At 38.9% G+C, this 20829-nt stretch overlaps 1 protein-coding gene across 4 annotated transcripts in view; it reads left to right on the plus strand.

The window, feature by feature from the left end:
* The window catches only part of LOC146311916 (liprin-alpha-3-like), a 36971-nt gene that overhangs the window by 3350 nt on the left and 12792 nt on the right, over positions 1-20829 (plus strand). For 3 of the 4 annotated variants that reach the window (XM_084740603.1, XM_084740604.1, XM_084740606.1), the window contains exons 2-14: positions 6008-6825; positions 11363-11464; positions 11848-12012; positions 13667-13741; positions 13843-13902; positions 14128-14256; positions 16219-16311; positions 16697-16749; positions 18535-18628; positions 18799-18933; positions 19772-19855; positions 19957-20088; positions 20184-20246. In XM_084740603.1, the coding sequence (XP_084596729.1) occupies positions 6490-6825; positions 11363-11464; positions 11848-12012; positions 13667-13741; positions 13843-13902; positions 14128-14256; positions 16219-16311; positions 16697-16749; positions 18535-18628; positions 18799-18933; positions 19772-19855; positions 19957-20088; positions 20184-20246 (1521 nt within the window). In that variant the 5' untranslated portion in view covers positions 6008-6489. The remainder of the gene's footprint in view (positions 1-6007; positions 6826-11362; positions 11465-11847; positions 12013-13666; positions 13742-13842; positions 13903-14127; positions 14257-16218; positions 16312-16696; positions 16750-18534; positions 18629-18798; positions 18934-19771; positions 19856-19956; positions 20089-20183; positions 20247-20829) is intronic. The other variant, XM_084740605.1, reaches the window with a different exon arrangement.

Here is a 20829-nt window from a genome sequence, read left to right on the forward strand (position 1 = left end):
ATCCATGTTATAGCCTGGACGTCAGACCTACATATAGATGGCTATTAGATGTTATTTTAAATGCAAAATTGTTTGCTGGGACTGATGTTAAAAATAATTAAGAAAAAGTACAAAGCACTCTTTAAAACAACTACTCAGAGTATTATTTACTTTTGTTGATGTTCAATACATCAATAACAGGCATTTAATTGAAAGTGGTTTCTGTTTTTCCAAATCTTCAGTCTAAATTAAGCCTGTATTATACTTTCCACATCCACAAGTGCACAAGGGTGCCCTACAGGGTCCATGTGACACACATTTTGTCATCACAGAACGTACATGTAGGCATCATGCAGACATCTGCATACCCCCAATTTGTTGCGACCGCACAGACTTGCAGTCAATTAAGATGCAGATCTACTGTGCTTGTGTGGAGCCTGTTTGGGAGTATAATCCAGTCTTTATTCCTAATTCTTACTCTGTTCAGTTTAGTGGTCATGGTCACCTCTCCACACCTGTGCCTGCTGCAGTACTTTGGTTTGTTTGTTTGTTCTTCCATATGACAATATTTTCAGTGGCCCAGTTGTGATTAGATAGCCGTATTGGCTACAAAAATGCAAATTAAAAGGTTTGGATATTAATTCAACAATGAATTATGATTAGGAAGTAGATTACATAGTGTAATGCACTCTTAAGTAAGAGTAACATTACGGATTTTGAAAAAAAAAAAAACTCATCAAAATACAAGTATTAATGACTTAATTTCAGTAATCTGAGTGGTGTGATTTTAATGCATCAGATATGCAGTGCTCTCCTGTTTTCTGGTTGTCTCTCTCTCTGTTCCACACACACTCATAAACACGCACAGGTCCTGAAGCCCAGTGACCTCACAGCTGACGCTTCAGTCAAAACTGCAGGCCGCACAGTTATGTTTCGCCTGCACTGAACCAGGATCACTCCAGCAATGAATCCTTTGTTTTTCCAGCACACGCTCATCATAGGACACAGTCGGAGTACAGTGAACAATCACTGTGAGCGGTGCAGGGATTTTTACAATATATACAATAGTCAGCAGTAATTACATTACCCTGTTTTTTTTTCTGCTGCCCCTGCTGAGCTAATGAAGAGCTGCTGGTAATGACAATGAGTAATTCCAAGATTATCTCAAGCTGAGTGATTGAAGGTTTTTCTTACAGGCCACCCTTTACTTACTATTTCAGGTGTTTCAAGGTTTTGTACTCATTCCAGTCCATTTCGGGGGAATAATTCGAGTACTTTGGATCACAAAATAACAATCAGAAGCTGTTGTAGTCTTTGGTCTGTAGGAACCCTCGGGAAATCATCTGAGCAAACATTCAAGGTACTTGGCATAGTTTAATCAACAGAGTATTTTAAAAGAGACAGTTAAGTGACACATTCAGACCTGATTCATCCATTCAGGGCAGTGGTTCCAGCACCAGATTCCTTCTTCCACTAGAGTTGTCACAATAACAGAAATTTAAACTTGGAAAAAAATCAAAAATGATACTTGACACCTCTTTTGATACCATGGCAAAAAGAAAAAGAAAAGTCACAGAAAACAGAACAAATATACTTTCTGTTATCAACACACACAGTGCTGGTAGGACTGGAAAAAGTCACTGAACACTGTATAGTTTTGCTGCAAGCCAAATTTCAAGCAGGACAATAAAGACTGAACTGAACTGAGGTCTTAAATGAGCACTTTGATCTTTTTCTTTTATACATTCAGTACTTTCGATACTATAATTAACAGATATTGTATCATTTTGAGCACATGGTATTGAAAAAGTATCAATACTTTTGACAATCTGACCCACAAATTTATTTTTTCCCTTCTAAAAAGCAATAGATCACCATCATGACTGTGGACAATCTAAAAACCCCCAAAACAGAATGGCTTCATGTTATATTTCGCATTAAACGCATTTTTAGGGAAGTGTAATGCTGACTGAAATATGTTAACATGTTGAGGAAGTGTTAATTATTGTACAAGACAAGTCGCAAAAATGTCGGTAAAGAACGCACCAGAAAAAACGTTCACTGACAACGTCTTCCATTTGTTTTCCGCCAAAACAGGCAGTCTTTCAATATACTCGCTATCCAGCTGTAGTGACTGCAGCATTATTCAAAAGTCAGCAGTGAATTGGGACATGAGATTTATTTATTGATATTCAGCAGAAATGATGATATTTGCCTAATCTTAACCCCAAGTGCTTTTATTGGATAAACTTCCCCAAAATCACAATATTTCCTTACCTTAACCAAAACACGTGTTGCAGGAGTCTTGGTGTGAACCCTGGCGTTAAAGTCCTGGACTTTGTGGAGCCGTCATCCACCCCAATCAAAGAAGCGTTGTCTCCAGGCAGGCAGGAATTACACTGTCACCGCAATATAATTATGGCAATAATTTAATAATATATAAACGTGATTTTTAGGAGACATGGTTGTTAATTCACCCCCTGAATCAGAGCAGTAACAACAACAATAAAAGAAAAAAAAAACAACAGTTTCCTCAGTGCTATGCCATCCTTTAGCATGATTTAATTCAATCAGGTGTCTTCCATGTGAGCTTTTCACACCTGAAGGTGTTCTGCTGCTCTGAAGCATTGTTAATTTCACGCCACATCTGGGTTAAAATTACATCTCTGACATTTAATAATCCAACGGCCTCTCCTTTTCAGGTTTGTTAACATATACAATATGCCGTTAAAATGGTTTTACGCTTTATTACAGTACATGCAGCCGTCAGTAGGGCGAGAAGTTTGAAACATTTCTTAAATCTGATCACATTCTGAACTCGTAAACTGTATTTTAAGGAAACACAGTCAATGCCAGTTCAGTTTTGCCTCAGTGATTATCTGTCAGTGGACCGGGGAAGGAAGTAAGTTGTTTTTTAGTGGGACATACGGCGAGGTTGCCAAGTACTCCAGCCAGCTCACCAGCATGAGAAGCTAATTCAGTATCTGCATCAGGCCTCCAATTACCAGCTAGCAGTCCCCATCTCTGGTTCTGGACGTCCATATAATAATAATGAGAAAACTGGCAAGATTTGTTTTCACTGGTCCTCAGGCCTGTGCGCAAAATATGTTTGATTCACAAAATGGATGATTTTGGTTGGACAAAGAAATTCTTTACTGCGCTGCCCAGTTTCACTGACGTAAAGAAGCCTGCATGGGGCACTAAATCAGTCCAAACCACTTAAAAGTATAAAGGCCAGTGCAAGCCCCCTGAGTGTTATAGACTAGACAGTGAAGAATATGGGAGGAAAGAAGAGAGGGACACGAAGCGCTATAATAATGCTGATTGCTTGAATCCATACAATTTTGGCCCACAGTTTGCTGCGTGAGCCAGAGACCTTATCCAGTTAAAACAGCCATTTAAGATATGCAGATGATTTACAACAAAACTGATTAAAGGAAGCTTTCTGGAGTGAGAGCACATATTTGAATCACAATCAAATACTTTTTTTTTTTCTTTGGAAAAATGAGAATAAGAACAAATTCAGCTTATCCTTCTCAAATCATTAACATTAACATTTTAACCCTCTGATCAGTGTTTAAGTCACACTCTCATCAAGATCATAGTAACTGATACCATAAAGCAACATTTTTTGCAAATACACACATTCACTTTCTTGTAATAAGTAAGATGAGAAGATTGGTACCACTCTGACATACAGTGTGTCCATCAAATATAGACGACTGTAAGGCTACAGACAGCAGAAGATTAGCTTAGTTTAACAAAAAAATGGAAACAGCTAAACTGGCTCTGTCTGAAGGAAACAAAACACCAGTGCCTCTCAATCTCAGAAATGAACACTTTATATCTAATTTATTTGATCTGTTTCCAGTCTTTGTGCTAAGCTAAGCTAACTGGCTGCAGCTACATAATTTAATCAACCAGTTTTGGTTCTGAACTACATGTAGTTAAACTTGTTCTTTAACTATTTTGGAACAGACATCTGATAGCTGGACTACATTCATATTTGCATAGTGATTGGAGTAGTTAAAGGAGAAATATGTAATATATTTACTGTACTATATCATAAAATAACCATGATCATCAGCGATAACAGCATGTTCTCCTGTCAAATTTCTGTTACGGTCTGGAACGTCTATTTTTGTTTTGGCTGCACTTTCTTATTCAGGATTGTTCGCTTAACATGGAGTTGAAATTAATACTGAATCACGTCAGATATTTCTATAATGCACAAAGGGTTAAATTGTGCAACATGTTAATGGTGTCTGGATGGCAGTAAGTCACTGAACTCCAACTCCAGAGTGTGTATTTTCAGAGAAGGGGGCTTTAGTTTTTTGCTGACCAGCTTACAGTGTGTGACTTGTCATTGCCTGTCAAAGTATAATATTGTGATCGTCTTGCGTCCCTGTTGCCTGCAGGCAACCTGCCTGAGCTTCAAGTTTTGTGAGGAGGTGGCAAGAGGAAACAACTGGTTTCAACCATAGATTGTAAATAAGGCTTTTACCTATGTACTGTAATATACTGGCTATGGCTCCAACTCCCTAATTAAACTGGAGAAACCACTTTAATGTTTTTGAACACTAGAGTGATATATTTCTCCTTTAATCTGTAAAAGTAATCTGTTTAGCAGAGCTTTCAGGAAGTCACTGCTTCTTGCCAAGAAATAGTCTGGCACATAGTCTCCATAGCCAACCACAACTTGTAGTTTTACACTTACTTATATTTATTTATTTCTCTATTTATTTATTTATTAAAGCAAACAACCACGCTATAATTATGGTGCTGAAATTTTGTTACCTTTGGACGGAGCCAGGCTAGCTGTTCTCCCTCATTTCCAGTCTTTGTGCTAAGCTAAGCTAACTGGCTGCTGATTGTAGCTTTATATTTAATCGATTGACAGACTCCTCACACGAAAGAAAATAAATGTATTTTCCTAAATGTCAAACATTTTTTAACACATACAAGGTCACACAGATTTTTGTAGTGTTTGAACGATCACTGGTTCATTCTTATCTTCTCAAGACATTTCTGAAGTTGCATGACGCAGCGTATATATAATACTCAAATACATCTTTCATTTCATTCATAGTAATCTGAGTTCACAGTGGATATATACACAGAGATCCAGAATTGATTATTTTATTGGCATTGTCATCACATTATTATGTACTAATTCAACATGTCCTTTATTTTGTCAAAAATACTGATTCTGAATTCACATTAGTCTATACTCTTGGCTCAAACTAGTACATAGTTTTTCGTTTTGTTTTTCTAGAAAAACTGAAAATAAGAACAAATTCAACTTGTTTTTTTTTTTTCTGAAACCATTAAGAATAGCACTTTTACATTTTACTTGACTTAAACACTGACCAAGAAATGGTCTGGCACATGGCTTCCTGTTAAACCGCAACTGGTAGTTTTACACTGAAAAATGTTAAATTAAACAAGTAAGACATAAGCTGTGTCTCAAATGAGATAGTTCTGTTAGTACACTGTCATGTGGCACACTATGTGCTCACTTGGGTAGTGTGCTAATTTCAACAGGGTAGTGCTGTCTCAAATTAAAGACGGCCGTTGTGCCCTTACAAGAAATGCTGAACACAGCTTCTTCTTCTTCGTGGGCAAACTGAAGCTGGGCAGAAACTTTACTGCCACCTGCCAAAACATCTACCAACTTGTTTACTTGTTACTTAAGTAGCATGACAAAGTCTGTATGCTATTCAGATACATCTTTAATGTCGTTCACAGTAATCTGAGATTCTGAGGGCTCACAGTGGAACCAGAATTGATCATTTAATTGGCGTTGTCATCACATTATGATGTACCAAATGAATGTATTCTCAATTTTGTAAAAAAAAATGCTAATTCCAAACCATCAGACATTTCTGTCAGATTTGTATAAACTCACATTAGTTTGTATTGTTGTCTCAAACTATCAGCTCACTTGTGCAGTGTCCTTTCTCTTTTGTTGTTTGCACAGTGAAGTTTATCGAGGAGGATCTAATGCAATCCCTGCTCTCTTTTTCAGCTCTTACCCCCGGTGCTGTGAGGAGCTCTGCCTCTTGGACACAATTTAGGAGCATCGGTCCTCCTTTATCCCTCCCTTCCCCATAACCCCTTCCCTTCCTCACCCTCCGCCAATCCGAGCCACCCGCAGAGCGGCTTCCTGGTAGATAGGTCTCTTCCTCTTGCATAACACAGGAACACATAAGCATTCTGATCACTTACCATGCAGGTTGAGACTTTGTGAAGGAAGACAAGTGAGCAAAGACAAACAGAAGTGAGTGCTGGAGGAAAAAGAAAAAAAACATAAAGGCAATAAACAGAGAAAGATATGCAGACCAAAGGAATGATATTTTTGGAAAACTGAAGATGTAAAGATTTATATTTTGTACATCAAACTTTTAGTACATGTCATAAAAAACACAGAGGCACGAAGACAGACATTTTGCACGCACAATCTGCTATTTAGTTTTCTTTATTAACTTGACACACACACGCCACGGTCTCATGATGATGTGCGAGGTGATGCCCACCATTTCTGAGGATGGGCGAAGTGGGACTGGCGGGGGCCCCTCCTCGCCCGCCGGGGCAGGAGTCGGAGGCCCCGGAGGTGCGATGGGAGGCGGAGGCTTCAGCGGGAGGGAGCCCAGGGGCGGAGGAGACGAAGGAGGCAGCACAGGGAACCTGGAGTCGTTAATGGTCAACATGCTGACGGAGAGGGAGAGGCTGCTGGAGAACCTGAGGGAGACACAGGAGAGCCTGGGCACGGCTCAGCTCCGCCTCCGCGAGCTCGGACACGAGAAGGAGTCACTTCAGAGACAGCTATCTATTGCTCTGCCACAGGTACAAATGTGTGTATGTGTGTGTCTGCAATGTGTGTGGAGGAATGAGTGTAGTTTGAAAATGAAAGTGTGTGTTTTGGCTGATATGGCAAAGTAAAAATTAACTTAAAGGGATTGTTCGAATATTCTCCCAGTTTGGAGAAGCAGAAAGGAGTACCAGCACAGAAGCTAAGCAATGTACTGCTGTGGACAGGGTCATCAGTAAAACATATTTTATCCACCTAAAGAAAATAAATATTAGTTCAAGTGTTAGAATGATTTCACCACTCTACCTTACTGCCAGACTGCCTTTTCCAACAGGAGACCACCAATAGTCAAAGTCAAAGTATTGCTCTCTCCAAAGCAACCAGACTTCAATGGTAAAATCAGTAATTTTAAACACAGACGTTGTTGGTTTACCACTAACTTTTTGAGCGAAATAATACAGATTGAGGCAGTGGTAGAGTGTAGTTCCATTGGAGGGAGCAAAATCTGACACATATAATGGTAGTTTCCTGCCAAAAAAGACTGTCTTTCAGCAAGGTAAAGCAGTAAAAATCAGTCTGTCCAAGATTTCACAGGCCCTCTTTGGGATCATTAAAACTTAAAATACCTGATTTCACAGCAGCTTTTCTAAAAAATTATGATGTATGCTATGATGTTTTTAGGTGGAGCAAGTGAAAATTAAAAACAAAAAAAAACAGAGAGATACTTTTTGTATAATTCATAACAAAATCAGAGGTAATTGTTCCCTGAATAAAACCACACTCTCCGCTGAGAGTTGTAGGTAACTTTACCAAAAAGGCTCAGGATTAAAAAGTTCTAATAAAATATGCTTAATTCGTAAACAAAGAAGTGCACCTGGGGGTATTACATAAAGAAGCAAAATCTTTCTGGATCTCAAACTCAGTCAAAACAACACCACAGAACTATAACACATAAAACTGCACAGAGCATTAATACATATCAATAACAATGATGCTATATTCAGTGACTGTTACAAAATAAAAAAGGGGACTGTTATGATTCTCGCAGGAAGCAATGATGATTGGTTGAACTTCCTGGGGCGAGTGTAAAATATTCTAAATGTAGTTTATGACATTGATTCTTTTAGCTGAATCTTTCCCAGGTGGCTAAAACACATTTTGCTTAGCTTCCACACTGGTATTCCTCTCTGCTTCTCCGCACTGGGGACGCGTCGACCGCCATCTACTGTAGCTTATACACTGACTATTGACGAATACCTCTTACCCCACTTCAAAAAATCCCAGCTATCCCTCTAAGTTCCTTCTTGTGAGATAACACAGTTTATCCTCTGTGCTATCAGAGTCTAGTTATGTATGAGTGTGTTTTTCTGAGTGTGTGTCATTGTGAGGCGAGCTCATGAGACAGTAAGCCTTTGCAGTGACAGTTCACGCAGAGAGGACCCTGCTCGAAAGTGGATGCAAAATACTTCCCCGTCTGCACCGTCAGAGTTTTCCTCACTAATGTTGTTCTAACTAATGCAGAGAGGGTTTATATTCCTATCATCTTCTGGCTGTTTAGTCTAAGTTGCATCCGCAATTTTCCTCTTATTTTATAATCAGGTTTTATTATGTTTGTTGACCATGTTGTTAGTGGATGATTAATGATGCTGGAAGCTAATATTTGTTTATGGCTTCAGTTTAACTTAAATGAATACTTGATTTTCTAGTAATTCTCTTCAGTTTAGTGGGTGAAATCGCTCATTAATGATAACTGCAATTTGAAGATTTTATGCTACATTTAGAACAGCTTTCTTTTTTTTCACTGGGACAAACTGCCAGCTATAAATGTGTATACTGTGTTTGCAGGATGTATATGTATACTGTCCTTTCAGCACCATATGTGAAGTCCCTTTATATTTTCTACAGCCTCTAAGAGGTGTAAAATGTGTGCGATCAGATTCCTTCTGCACATGTTGTGCTTTGTGATAAATACCGGCTCTGACTCGACTTATCCTGTATTGATCCAGTATCAAGAGATATATTCATTGTCATTACTTCAAGTGTTTTGAATGAGAGTCAGAGAAGTATTTTTAACAAGTTTTTAGGTCTAATTTAGACGTTAAAATGTGGATGGAGACAGAAAAGCGACAAGAATGTTTCAAACTTGAACAGCAAACATGAACATCACTCAAATTCAAGAAGTTAATGAAATATCATTAAAACCTATATCCTCTAATAACATACAATTTAGTATATTGATTACCCATTTCTCATGAAGTTATCACCTATTACTAAAATGCTATTTTGATAACTGGTTATTGTTAAAATCCTTTATCAAGTAATAATGTCATTCAAAAGCTTTAAAAGGTTCCCTGGGGCAAATGTGCGTATCAAAGTATGTCCACTAAAAGTGCTTGATTTTGCCACTTACAGGTTCAGATTGTTATTCTAAGTGGCTGACTACATTATGCAAATGATACCTACAAAGATAGACCTTTGGTAAAGAGAAAGATCTTAAATGTTGAAACAGAAACAGCCGTTCTCTCTCTCTCTCTCTCTCACCGGACTCCTTTGACAAAAACAATGATGTTGTTAAACACTTTTTAAAATACAAAATTCACGTATTTAAATGAGTCTGGTGAGAGTGATAACTGCTGTTTTCTGGTTACTCTTTAAAGTCCATGTAAAGGAAAGAGGGAGTTTTTCTTCTAAACAAGAACATTGTACATGTTAGAACAGTTGCTGAAAATGTGAAAAGAATAACTGTGTAGTAATGAATTGTGGAGTTGGACCAGTAAACTGTTGTTTCTGTGTTCAGGATTTTGTTGGCGGAAGTGAAATGTGGCTCTGTGATGTGCCAGAGTCATGGTCTCCCCTCCATTCTACCTTAGCAACTTTCTCAGTCTCTCAGCTCACTTCAGTTCCAACAAACCATCCTGTCACTGAGCTCGGGCTCTGGTTGCTCAAACGCCCATGTTTTTTCTTGATTTTGAGACCTAATTTGGTATGGTTAGTATTTGTCCACATTACAAATTTGACTGGGTGATTAAAACACATGTTTCTGTGGTGTGACAAACTCAGACCATACATTTATTGTTGCTTTACACAATCTTTAACGAAAAGGTCAGTTTCTATATGGATTATTTGCAGAATGTAGTCAGATAGTTATGATAACAGACTGAACTGTCAGTGGCAAAAATAAGGACTTTTAGTGGGCGTACTTTAGCGGGAGAATTTGCCCCCTAAGATTATGCTGCAGCCATTGTAGTCCGTTTCACAGCTGCCGACTGAAATAATCTTCAGGACACCAACAATTTTGAATTTAGGCCCCAAAATATGAATTACCTTTTAAAAAACTGAAACAAAATTATGACATTAGACTGCATAGTTCATCATCTAGTCAAGGGTAATTAACAGGTCAATCAGAAATGAAACTAGACATTAATTACATCCCTAAATACATCTTTCATGATACTTCAACAAACAATTGAACATTATAAACTCTACAATGTTAGTTGGGCTAAGGGCTACGTTATTTATAGGAGTTTATATTATTTATATTATTGTGTACACAATATGTAATATATTAATCAATTTTCAGCTAACTGTGTTCAGGGCAAATGCATCAAATGTATAATTCATATTTATATAACTCAGTGTATACATAAAGGAGGACTGCAAACTAATCTAAATAAGCGGAGGTCAGTGCCTATAAGGATAGAGTGAGATGAAATAGAAAAGAAACTATAAGGCCACAAGGGAAGCCAACTGAGAAGCTGACCCCTATCCAAACAAGAAAGAATCCCATAAGGCCAAGAGCCAATGGACCCACTGTGTCACCATCTGCATACATCTCTCTACTCCCTCCTGCATGCAAACACAGACCAATTTCATGTGTCTACTTTCTAACTGTTTTTGAATCATAAAGCAGACTGTAAACATCTACATACAGCGTCGTTCTCATAAACAGCAACTGCCTCCAAGCTGAAGCCTTCGATGCTGTTTTACACAGACATAAAGAAATCACTGACCGTGTTCTGTGCTGCTTCTTTTTTTTCGAGAAAATGTAAGACACACTCTCCTGTTTGCACTCTGTTTTAGCGTTATGCAGGAGTTGCAAATGTTATCCCGGCGGTGTTGTAAATGACATATCGATGCTGTGTTTTTTGGGGTCTCTCTTGTGCATTCCGGCGCAGAGCCATTGTGTAACACTGTGATGTAATCCATCCATGAATGCAAGTTCACAGAGGAGGATGAGTGAGCGAGAGTGGTGTTGCTGGAAACTGTGTCAGTGATTTACATGATAATTATGTAGGTTTACATCATGAACAGCTTCCTAGATGCCTGGTCTCAGGTGTTGCACGAAGCGTGCTTCTGCAGGGCTTTGGTTATGTATATTTATAGCGTTACATGTGTGCGTGTGCTGAGAGCAGAGTCACCCGATTTGGCTCCGTCTGGCCTGAATTATTATTTGTTCCTTTAAACTCCCACTGTAGCTCAAGCTGGGTGAGCAGAGACCACTTAAACTATTAAAACCATACATTTAAACAGTTTGTTTTCTGTGCCCCTGAACGCAGCTTGTGTGTTCCACAGGAGTTTGCAGTGTTGACTAAAGAGCTGAACGTTTGCCGGGAGCAGCTTCTGGAGAGGGAGGAGGAGATTGCTGAGCTCAAGGCGGAGAGAAACAACACACGTGTAAGATGTTTAGCGGCCATTTTGCTTATTAGCACTGTAACAGCCTCTGTGTTATCTTCCTCACCCATTGTGGCTGTGTGGGTGTGACACTGTTTCATTTTTTCTCCTTCTCTTCCTCTTTCTCCTGCACATTCTCTTTTCTCTTCGTGACTCCTTTTTATGTCCATATCTGCTTTCCTTATCTCTCCCACTCACTCCTTGTCCCTTTATGCTACCCCGGCACTCTTCTCACCACCTAATTTCATCTCATTGTCACTCTTAAAACCCTTCACTCCCCTGCATCTTCTCTGAGCCTCCTCTGTCTCCCTTTCTTGCCTCTCTCTGTTCACTTCTTTGCCTTGTCACTTCCACATTTACTTCCCCTAACCCACTCACTCCTGCAGTTGTTGCTGGAACACCTGGAGTGTCTGGTGTCTCGCCATGAGCGTAGTCTGAGGATGACGGTGGTGAAAAGACAAGCCCAGTCCCCAGCGGGGGTCTCCAGTGAGGTGGAAGTCCTCAAGGCCCTAAAGTCCCTGTTTGAGCACCACAAGGCCCTGGATGAGAAGGTGAGCCAAACTGTTGCATTATAAACCAGATCAAGACAGACTTTAAGTGGTTCTGATCAATATTTTTGTATTAACACATACGACTGCAAGTACGTGAAAGGGGTCACATGTAGTAATAAACCCACAGAGAGCTAATACTGCAGCTCTCCTCAACTCCACTGAGCTTTATTAGTGTCCTTCAGCTTCTAGACCTCGTTCACAGGAGCCATATTGATATAAACTATACAAATGAAGAGTGCAATTGTTCTTCCTGAGCTGGATTTTGCGTTACGTATCTGTTGTACCTAACAATGCCATTTTTGGTCGAGGCAGGCAAACATAGCACCTGACATTACCCAGCTAACCTAGCACCAAGTGCCAGACAGACAAAAAATAGTAGTGAACATAGTGGAGTATTTAGCAGCTGAAGAGCCAGGTATTCCCTCAGGGGGCGGTGGAGAGCAAAACAGAGCCAAAAGGCGACTGACATTTGGACTTCAAGCCATATTAGTTTAAGAAGTGATACAGTTTGTGTTAACTGTGCTCGGTTGTTAGTTAACTGTCATGTTTAATCTACTCTTGGCTGTAATGTCTGTAAAATGTTAGAAAACAGTGAAAAATGTTTATTCCAGTTTTTCAAAGTCCAGTGTTTTCAAATGTCTTGTTTGGTCAGTCTAAAACCCAAAGACATGCAGTTTGATATGATAATAATTAAAAAATACGGAAGTGTCCATATTTGAGAAGCTGAAAACAGTATTTTTTGCATAAAAATTACTTTAATGGTGGACTACTAGTTTAGTAGTCCAGTTCTTTTTTAACACTTACAACAAGTGAGTTGCCAATTTTTCTCGTCCAACATGCAATTTTATTTGCCCCAGTCAAGCAGGCAATCCCTATTGTTGAGCCCTGAATATCATAAACCATTGTTTTGGCTTTTGTTGAGGAAACCTGAGTGATACTCTCGGGTTTCCTTCCAGGTTGACCTACAAAACTACGTCATTCCTGCACCTCTCTATTAGCTCAGCCTAGATGGCTGCAGTAAGGACATAGACATTGATGTTTTAGCACTTGCTCTGACTGTACAACAATGGTGACGTGATATGTATGCATTTATGTATTTAATACACAACCACTCACAATAACAATACTTAAAAAATAGCAAGGAGCAAATGAAAGACAAATCATTGCATCTCATTTGCTCTACTGGCTATGAGCATGCATACGATCATGTGCTATTCTAAAAGCTTCCTGCTGCACATTGCTGCAAGTAGGAGTAAGTTACTCAAATCGTTTTCCACCCTACTCTCTTCACTCACTTTAAGTTGGCACTTTAGAACATTCCTAGAAGTTTTTCGGTGGAGTTGTTGATGATAACACCCACAATGCTGGTTTGGGATCAATTGAATGGCAATACAGTGCACAAAAATACCTTATACTCTTTTTTTTCATGAAATTCTGTAGTGATGTGAGTGTTTTGGCCTCCTCTGAACTGTTGGCTCTAATGCCTTCAACTTTTTATTGCTCTTTCAAAAAAGATTATGAGGAAGGTCAAGGAGATGTAGTTACCTCAGGAGAGTAAGAAGGGCAAATCCATTCTAGCCAAATAAATGCAGTTTGAAATGTAATTTGTTAAAGCCATGACGGTCAGTCCGCTCATATCACAACTACCCCACAGGTTCGAGAGAGGCTCCGTGTGGCCCTCGAGAGGGTGTCCATGTTAGAAGATCAACTTGCAGCTTCTTCTCAAGAGGTAAAATCCAACCTGAATGATTTTCTGTGTCTCAAGGATGTTTGGTGTGAAGAACGGACCTTCATTTGTATCCTCTGTTTGCCTATTTTGTCTCTTTGCAGGTAATCTCTTTAAGAGACCAAATTAAAAGACGTCAACAAGGGGTGGACGGCGGGAAAGATGTAAGGGAGGGTTTTATGCATGTTGGTTCCAGTTGTTTTTGTGTATGTGTTAGCGACCAGAAAGTCAGTAGAAAAGTAGATACATGGGTACCATGGTGTGTCAGTGATTTTAACTCTAAATTTTACCTCATCCACATGTCATTTGCTTCACTACAACCTCAGCTGATTCTAACTGAGTATTTTTCTTCATCGCTCTCATGTTTTTCTACATTGTCATCATTCCAGCGACTACCCAACGGTCCCTCCACTGGTCTGGAGGATAGCGAGCTGGAAAGACAGCGAGAAGGAGAGATAGAGCGGCAGAGAGCTGAACTCTCCCAGCTGAGGGAGAGGCTGGCCCTCATGTGCCGGCAGGTGAGTGTGTGTTTTCATTTATCTGTCATGGTGAGCACCATTTGAGGTTTGAAACATATGCAAAGTATGGACATCCTCACAGCCTTTCTATGATAGTTTAATCACTCATCACTGTGCAGTTTTTGAAAGTTTGAGTCAAATTTGTTTGGTTTCAAATGGTATGTATATATATATTTACATATACATATACATATACATATACATATACATATACATATATGTGTACAGTATATATTTAAAAAAGCGAAGAACTCTAGATCTGCCATTGTCAAATAGCGGTTTAAGGTTAAAATAACTAATAGGTTAAGGGTCAGCTTCATCATTTTTTTTAGGTTTTGAGGTTTTATATCATGTGTATTCAATTCTGAACAAATCTGACCATTTTGGTCGAAGTATATGTTTTAGTTTTCCTATGTGACGTGACGTAGGTCTCTGCATGGTGACGTTGCTACATATAAGCCCCCAAACTTTAGGTGAGGTGATGGCATCAGTACGTAAGGGTTAGGGTTTGATCTTTAAAAATCCGGAGAAGAACGCAGATTGAGTTGATTAAGCTTTGGGGTAAATTCAGGGCTGATTGTTCAAGAAATAGTTTTGCGAAATATACTTACTTTTACTCTGTAAAATCAGTGTGTAATTTGTGCACATTGAATTTTGTGCAGAGCCAGACTTGTTGTTTCCCCATTTCCAGTCTTCATGGTAAGCTAAGCTGACCGGCTGGTGGCTGTAGCTTATATACTGTCAGTGGGGATGCATGATAATGCTGCCACGTCATTGGTATTGTTGTCCAATATTTTTTTGTTTTTAGTTGTATAGTGTATTTGAGCCCTTTTCTTAATTCAGGTTGTTCTATTTGTGTTTTTTGTCTTCTGTTTGTGCTCTGTGTGTTTTATTTGTAGGTGTTTGTAATTACCAAAAACACTAGTAAAAGGGATTATATCTCCACCCTGGCCTGGGAACACCTGAGAATCAAAGCCAGTTAATGTAGTTAGGGTTAGTTATATCATGAGGGATATTGGGCTTTTGGCTGATTGTCAGTGAAGATACAGACATACACACAGATTTTTTTCCACATATTTGCAGAGAACGTCTCTCCTGTAGTGGAGTTAACGTGTCCTTTTCTTATCATGAAAGCACACTGGCAGATGCAGACATAAAAAAATGTACACATTCACAGGGCAGAGTAAGAAAATTAGAGGCTAATCAGTATGACATTTATGGGGCCAATGCCGATTCCAATATCAGGGAGTAAAAAAATTAAATTGCTTAGCTGAAGTTGGGTTGAAGAGATAACAGTTACAGTAGAGGACCCCAGACATCCCTGGATGTAGTCAATAAGGGTTCTCACAAATATAGAAATACACGTCTGTGTGTATTTGTACTGTATAGGTGCATTTGTGTTTCTATTTTGTTTTCTGATTTGGTTCACTTAAATGTACACTGACTATTATAGTAAAATCCTTTAGTGTACTCCATGAAGTAGAGCCAAGCTATTCCAACAGAACATCCCAAGAAATAGGGGATCTATGTACAGTAGGTCTGCTGGTCTCCATCTTCCCTCTTGTGGCCAGTTGGACTACTGCAGCTGCTTTGGAAAAGCCATAATTACACTGTATAGTGCACAATAAGACGACATTTCAGTGTAATCATAGACGTACTGTATCCATGTGTCAAACTGAGTCTTGTGTCAAAAGTATTTTGGTGATTTTCTAACTGACAAAATGTTTTGCTCTATAACACCTTGACTGTCCAGTCAGAGGATTAAAGGACTGAAGAGAAAAGTGACTCTCTCGTCATGCTACACTTATGTCAGTGATGCTTTTTCAGAGTCGTACATTGACCAGACAGACATTTGTAATGAATCACTGTCATGTCTATTTACACTTGGCACTGTGGCAGTTAACACTGACTCACGTAGGTTCAATCTGTGTCATCTTGTGTCCCTTCGTCGTGTCACGTCAGGTTGGGGAAATAGAGGAACAGCTTGCGGCCGCCAGGAGGGAGGTGACGAAGTCAGAGGAGGCCAATCAGAAGCTCCAAAGGGAAGTGAAAGAGGTCTGTAGGGCCAATCTGTCTCTTCCTGGCCAAGACCCTGAGCTCCCTCGATTCCCGGGGCTCGGAGTGTATATTTGACCACAATGGGCATATGTTGTAGAAGTACTAAAATAATATGCATTATTTTGGGGGGTAATGAGATGGAAAGAAAGATAAATTAGATAGATAAGAGGTGGATTTTTGCTTAGTGGTGTATGCAAGTGTAAAATAAACGAAGAAGAAATTGTAAATAGAGTAAAATAGATACATTTTTCTCCTCCTGTTAGGCATCTGTTAGCTGGCAATTAGCTATCATACAATAAATATGTTATAAAAACTGCTATGTATATCATAAAAGTCTGAACTGTGTATCGCCTTGTTTCATGATATGTTTTTCCTCCTCTAGGCCCTTTGTCAAAGGGAGGACATGGAGGAAAGGATTACAACACTAGAACGCAGGTAATGCAGGTTTTTTTTTTTTTAGCCCAAATTTCATACATCAGTTGTAATGAACATAGCAGAAGGACCATATGTTTCACTGTTGGCTGGCAATGTGTTGCAAAGGTGTCCTGACATCTCTTTGTGCAGCTTAAGGTTGTTTTACATAATAACATTTGCATTACATTCTTATTAAGAATGCAGCAAAAAGATGACTTCCTGGCTCGCAGTTTGTTTGAAAGCTGGATGCTTGACTCCTCTAATCAAATGCACAGTAGAATCAATTAGCTTTAGTTTTTAAGGTTCAATGTACTTTAAATTCTTAATTGAGTTGAGATCAAAAATGAATAATTTGAGTCTGTCACAGCTTTATGTTTTATTAAGTGATGCAAATTATAATGACCAAATAGCCCTTGTCCTTTAAAGCTATAATATGTAACATGTCTGCAATAAAATGTTATAGGCATGTTATATATTTTGCTAAGTTGTGTAGTTACATTCTCGTAAATGTTTCCAACAATGTTTATAAGCAGAGAAATCCATAATTTGTTCAAGGTAATACCTGTTGCTAGCTAGTTGCTAGTTGCCATAACTTCCTGGAAAAACAGGATACACTATACATCATCGAGTGTATAAAGGAGTAACGTGAATGAATCTATGAGCATGTTTTCTGATCATCAGTCATGTCAGTTTCATCGGCTATGGTGGTTGTTAAAAAGTGAAAATAGCAACTCACATGATCCTGTGCAACACCTTTTGTCATTTTATAATGTGAGAGAGACCCCGAATGCAGAATTTATATACTGTAAATTGTTTAAAAATGTACAAAAACATTTGAAATTCAAACTATTTCCAACATGGCAACAATCAAAATCAATAAATAATGCTTTATTTCTATCTTCACTAAAAAAAAGAGAGCAGCTTTTACTGCATTTTCTTTGATTGATGAGCCATTCTAGTGTCTTTTCAGAAAGATAATTTGTAAATAAAATCAGCTAAACGTTCATTTTTTGTACCTGAAAATGCAGAGGAGTTGAGGAAATTTTCAGCCCTGAGAAGCGTCTGCAGGCTTCCTCACAAGCTGCATAGAGCCCTGCCAGCCTCCACAGAGGCTGTGTTTGGAAACGCATCCTAATGTACTATTCACACTAACAAAAATGTCAAGTATGTGATGTATTCCAACTGCATAATGTGTGGATTTTGTGAACGCAAGGCATACCCAGGTGTATACTAGATTACAAGAATTTCTGACTACGTGCCAACAGCTTTCTGGACATACTTAACTGCCCCAAAATGCACTGCGTCCTTTCAGACTGCATCTTGTCTGACTTCTGACTTCCGACCACGAGGAGCTAATCACAATGCACGACGTTACGGTACATTTGAGAGGAAAAACACAGGAGCTCACATATGCAGTGTACTTTAGAAAAAAATATTTGACACTAAAATATTTAATAATTTTAATTTGCCTTCAAATAATACTGCAGAGCTTACATGCTGTAACACACAGTAATAACTGAAGGCAGCTCAGCCATTTTAACACTTTGATCAACACAAAGCTTCTCCCATCTGGATTTGGGTGGTTTGACAGTAAGATGACAGTGTAGTGGTATTTTGGAGAATGAATAAAACCGAAACTGTAAAATGAGTGGGGCAAAATTAAGATTTTGTAAAGTGAGTGGGGAAGGTCTCCTGCATCCCCAATGGAAATTACGCCCTTGCACATAATCATATTCGGCCTTTCATGATATGCTGTCTGACAACTGCGGCTGTAATAATTCGATGGTTGCTTGATGTTGAATGCAGGTACCTCAGCGCCCAGAGGGAGGCGACTTCTCTCCATGATATCAAAGACAAGCTGGAAAATGAACTGGCCAGTAAGGAATCACTGCACAGACAGGTGAGGAGTGTCTCAAATGATCCAGCGCCAACTTCAATCATGATTAAGTTGTCAGCACTTGCTATGTTTGATCGAGGTATTTAAAAAATCTAAAAGTGGTTCTAGTGTGCGAGTGGTATTATCTTTAACAGTTATACTTTACATGTTATACTTTTCATCCGTGTGTGCAGAGTGAAGAGAAGAACAGACAGCTGCAGGAACGTCTGGATGAAGCCAAGCAGAAGCTCCAGCAGACCCTGCAGAGGGCAGAGACACTGCCTGAGATTGAGGCCCAGCTTGCCCAAAGGGTTGCTGCTCTCAACAAGGTACTTTGAGTCAGAACCAATCACACACTGCACCTGACTGACCAGCCATCCTGTCACTCAGATTCACTGCTGATTCAGTTCTGATATATTTAACAAAGATTCATTTTAAAAACCTAATAAATCATGTTGTTACTTTAAATGTTGCAGCAATCTTTTATTAAGATTAAGATTAAACCTCAGTTAAATCCTACACCAAATCTTTCAACTCTACCTTTTAAAAAACCTTCCTGATGAAGTTGAAGCTGTGATGTGTCTCTTCTTTCTTTCACTCCAGGTGATAATTTGGCAAGTTTTTCTCAAAGGAAGAGAAACTATAGCTTCGCTGCTGAGCCAGTGTGGGCTAAATAGGCTAACCTTTCAATAAATGTTTAGTTACATTTTTAGCCGTTTAGTACACCATATACTTTTTAAAATACTTTTTTATTTCATTATTATTTTTAATTTATTTAGTTTAGTTTGGGTCAGGAAGCGTCTCCATATTGACTGAATTTTAATTTCGGTTTACATCACTAAACTTGTGTTTTCTAAACTGAGATTAATTTTTTATTGTGCAACAGAGCTCTGCTTAATTTTAAATCTTGATTTAGTCATTTTCAACTTAGTTTTGCTAAACTCTGATTAGAAGTAATCTTACATTATATTAATCTTTTTTTTGATGTAACATAGTCTTAAAGGTTGGGTTTATTTTACAGCCTTAGCCTTAACACTGAGTGCTGTGCCTCTATTGGTTGTTCAAATAATTGTCATATGCTTTTATTTGGGTCTATTTTCAGTTTACACATGCATGTGAAGCTTGTAGGAGCACCTGGAATTATTCTTTTTTTCCCCTGTAATTTAGGCAGAGGAGCGCCATGGAAACTTTGAGGAGCGATTACGGCAAATGGAAGCTCAACTCGAGGAGAAGAATCAAGAGCTACAGAGGGTAACATAATTTATTCTTTTCTACTCGGTGACAAACTTAAAGTTCGTCGTCCGCTTTCGTCCTATGTTGAGGATCTCTCTTATGGCCGTGCTTCATTTCAGGCGAGGCAGAGGGAGAAGATGAATGACGAACACAACAAACGCCTCTCAGATACAGTGGACAAGCTTCTGTCTGAGTCCAACGAGAGACTGCAGCTCCACCTCAAGGAGAGGATGGCAGCGCTAGAGGAGAAGGTAACAAGAGGATTTATTAGCAGGATATTTTGTGATACAATGCAAAAATAAGAATATGTCAAAAAAAGTGTATATTCATTCTTCTGCTCTACTAGAACGCTCTTTCAGAGGAACTATCCAATATGAAGAAAATCCAAGATGATCTTCTAGCTAATAAGGTATTCACCTTTTCAGCTATGTTATTATTTTATTCTCATGTTGTGTTTGTGACAGACTGAGGAATTTTTTTTTAATGATTTCAGCTGTGCTTTCTTACATTTGTTCTAAAGAAAATATATTTTTGCTTGTTCTCATCTGCAATGTTTGCTCAGTATGTTGACATTTAAATGTATAGTTTTGTTTTGTTTTTGTTTTTTAAGATGGGTTGCATAAGGTATTTATCCATAGTCAGTGTTTTACCCACAGTAGTTGGCGGTTGACATGTCCTAAGTTTGGAGAAGCAGCAGGAGTGGTTGGTGGCTGGAAACTAAACACTGTACTACTGTGGACAGGGTCAGCAGCAAAACATGTTTAGCCACCTAAAAAAGGCCACTTACTAACCCTCACCATCAAACAGCCTTTCCCAGCAGGAAACTGAAGTTATATAGCCTGTTATATCACTCTCTCCAGAGCAACAAGACTCCTTTGACAAAAACAGTCATTTTACCTTGCAAAACACAGGAGTTCCTGGTCTATCGCCGCCTCGATCTGTTTGTTTGTTTGTGTTATTGTGTGACTTTGGTGAATCAGAAATAACCCTCT

This window comes from Lutjanus erythropterus, chromosome 17 (assembly GCF_056507025.1).
Source record: "Lutjanus erythropterus isolate fLutEry1 chromosome 17, fLutEry1.hap2, whole genome shotgun sequence".
Classification (NCBI taxonomy): domain Eukaryota; kingdom Metazoa; phylum Chordata; class Actinopteri; order Lutjaniformes; family Lutjanidae; genus Lutjanus; species Lutjanus erythropterus.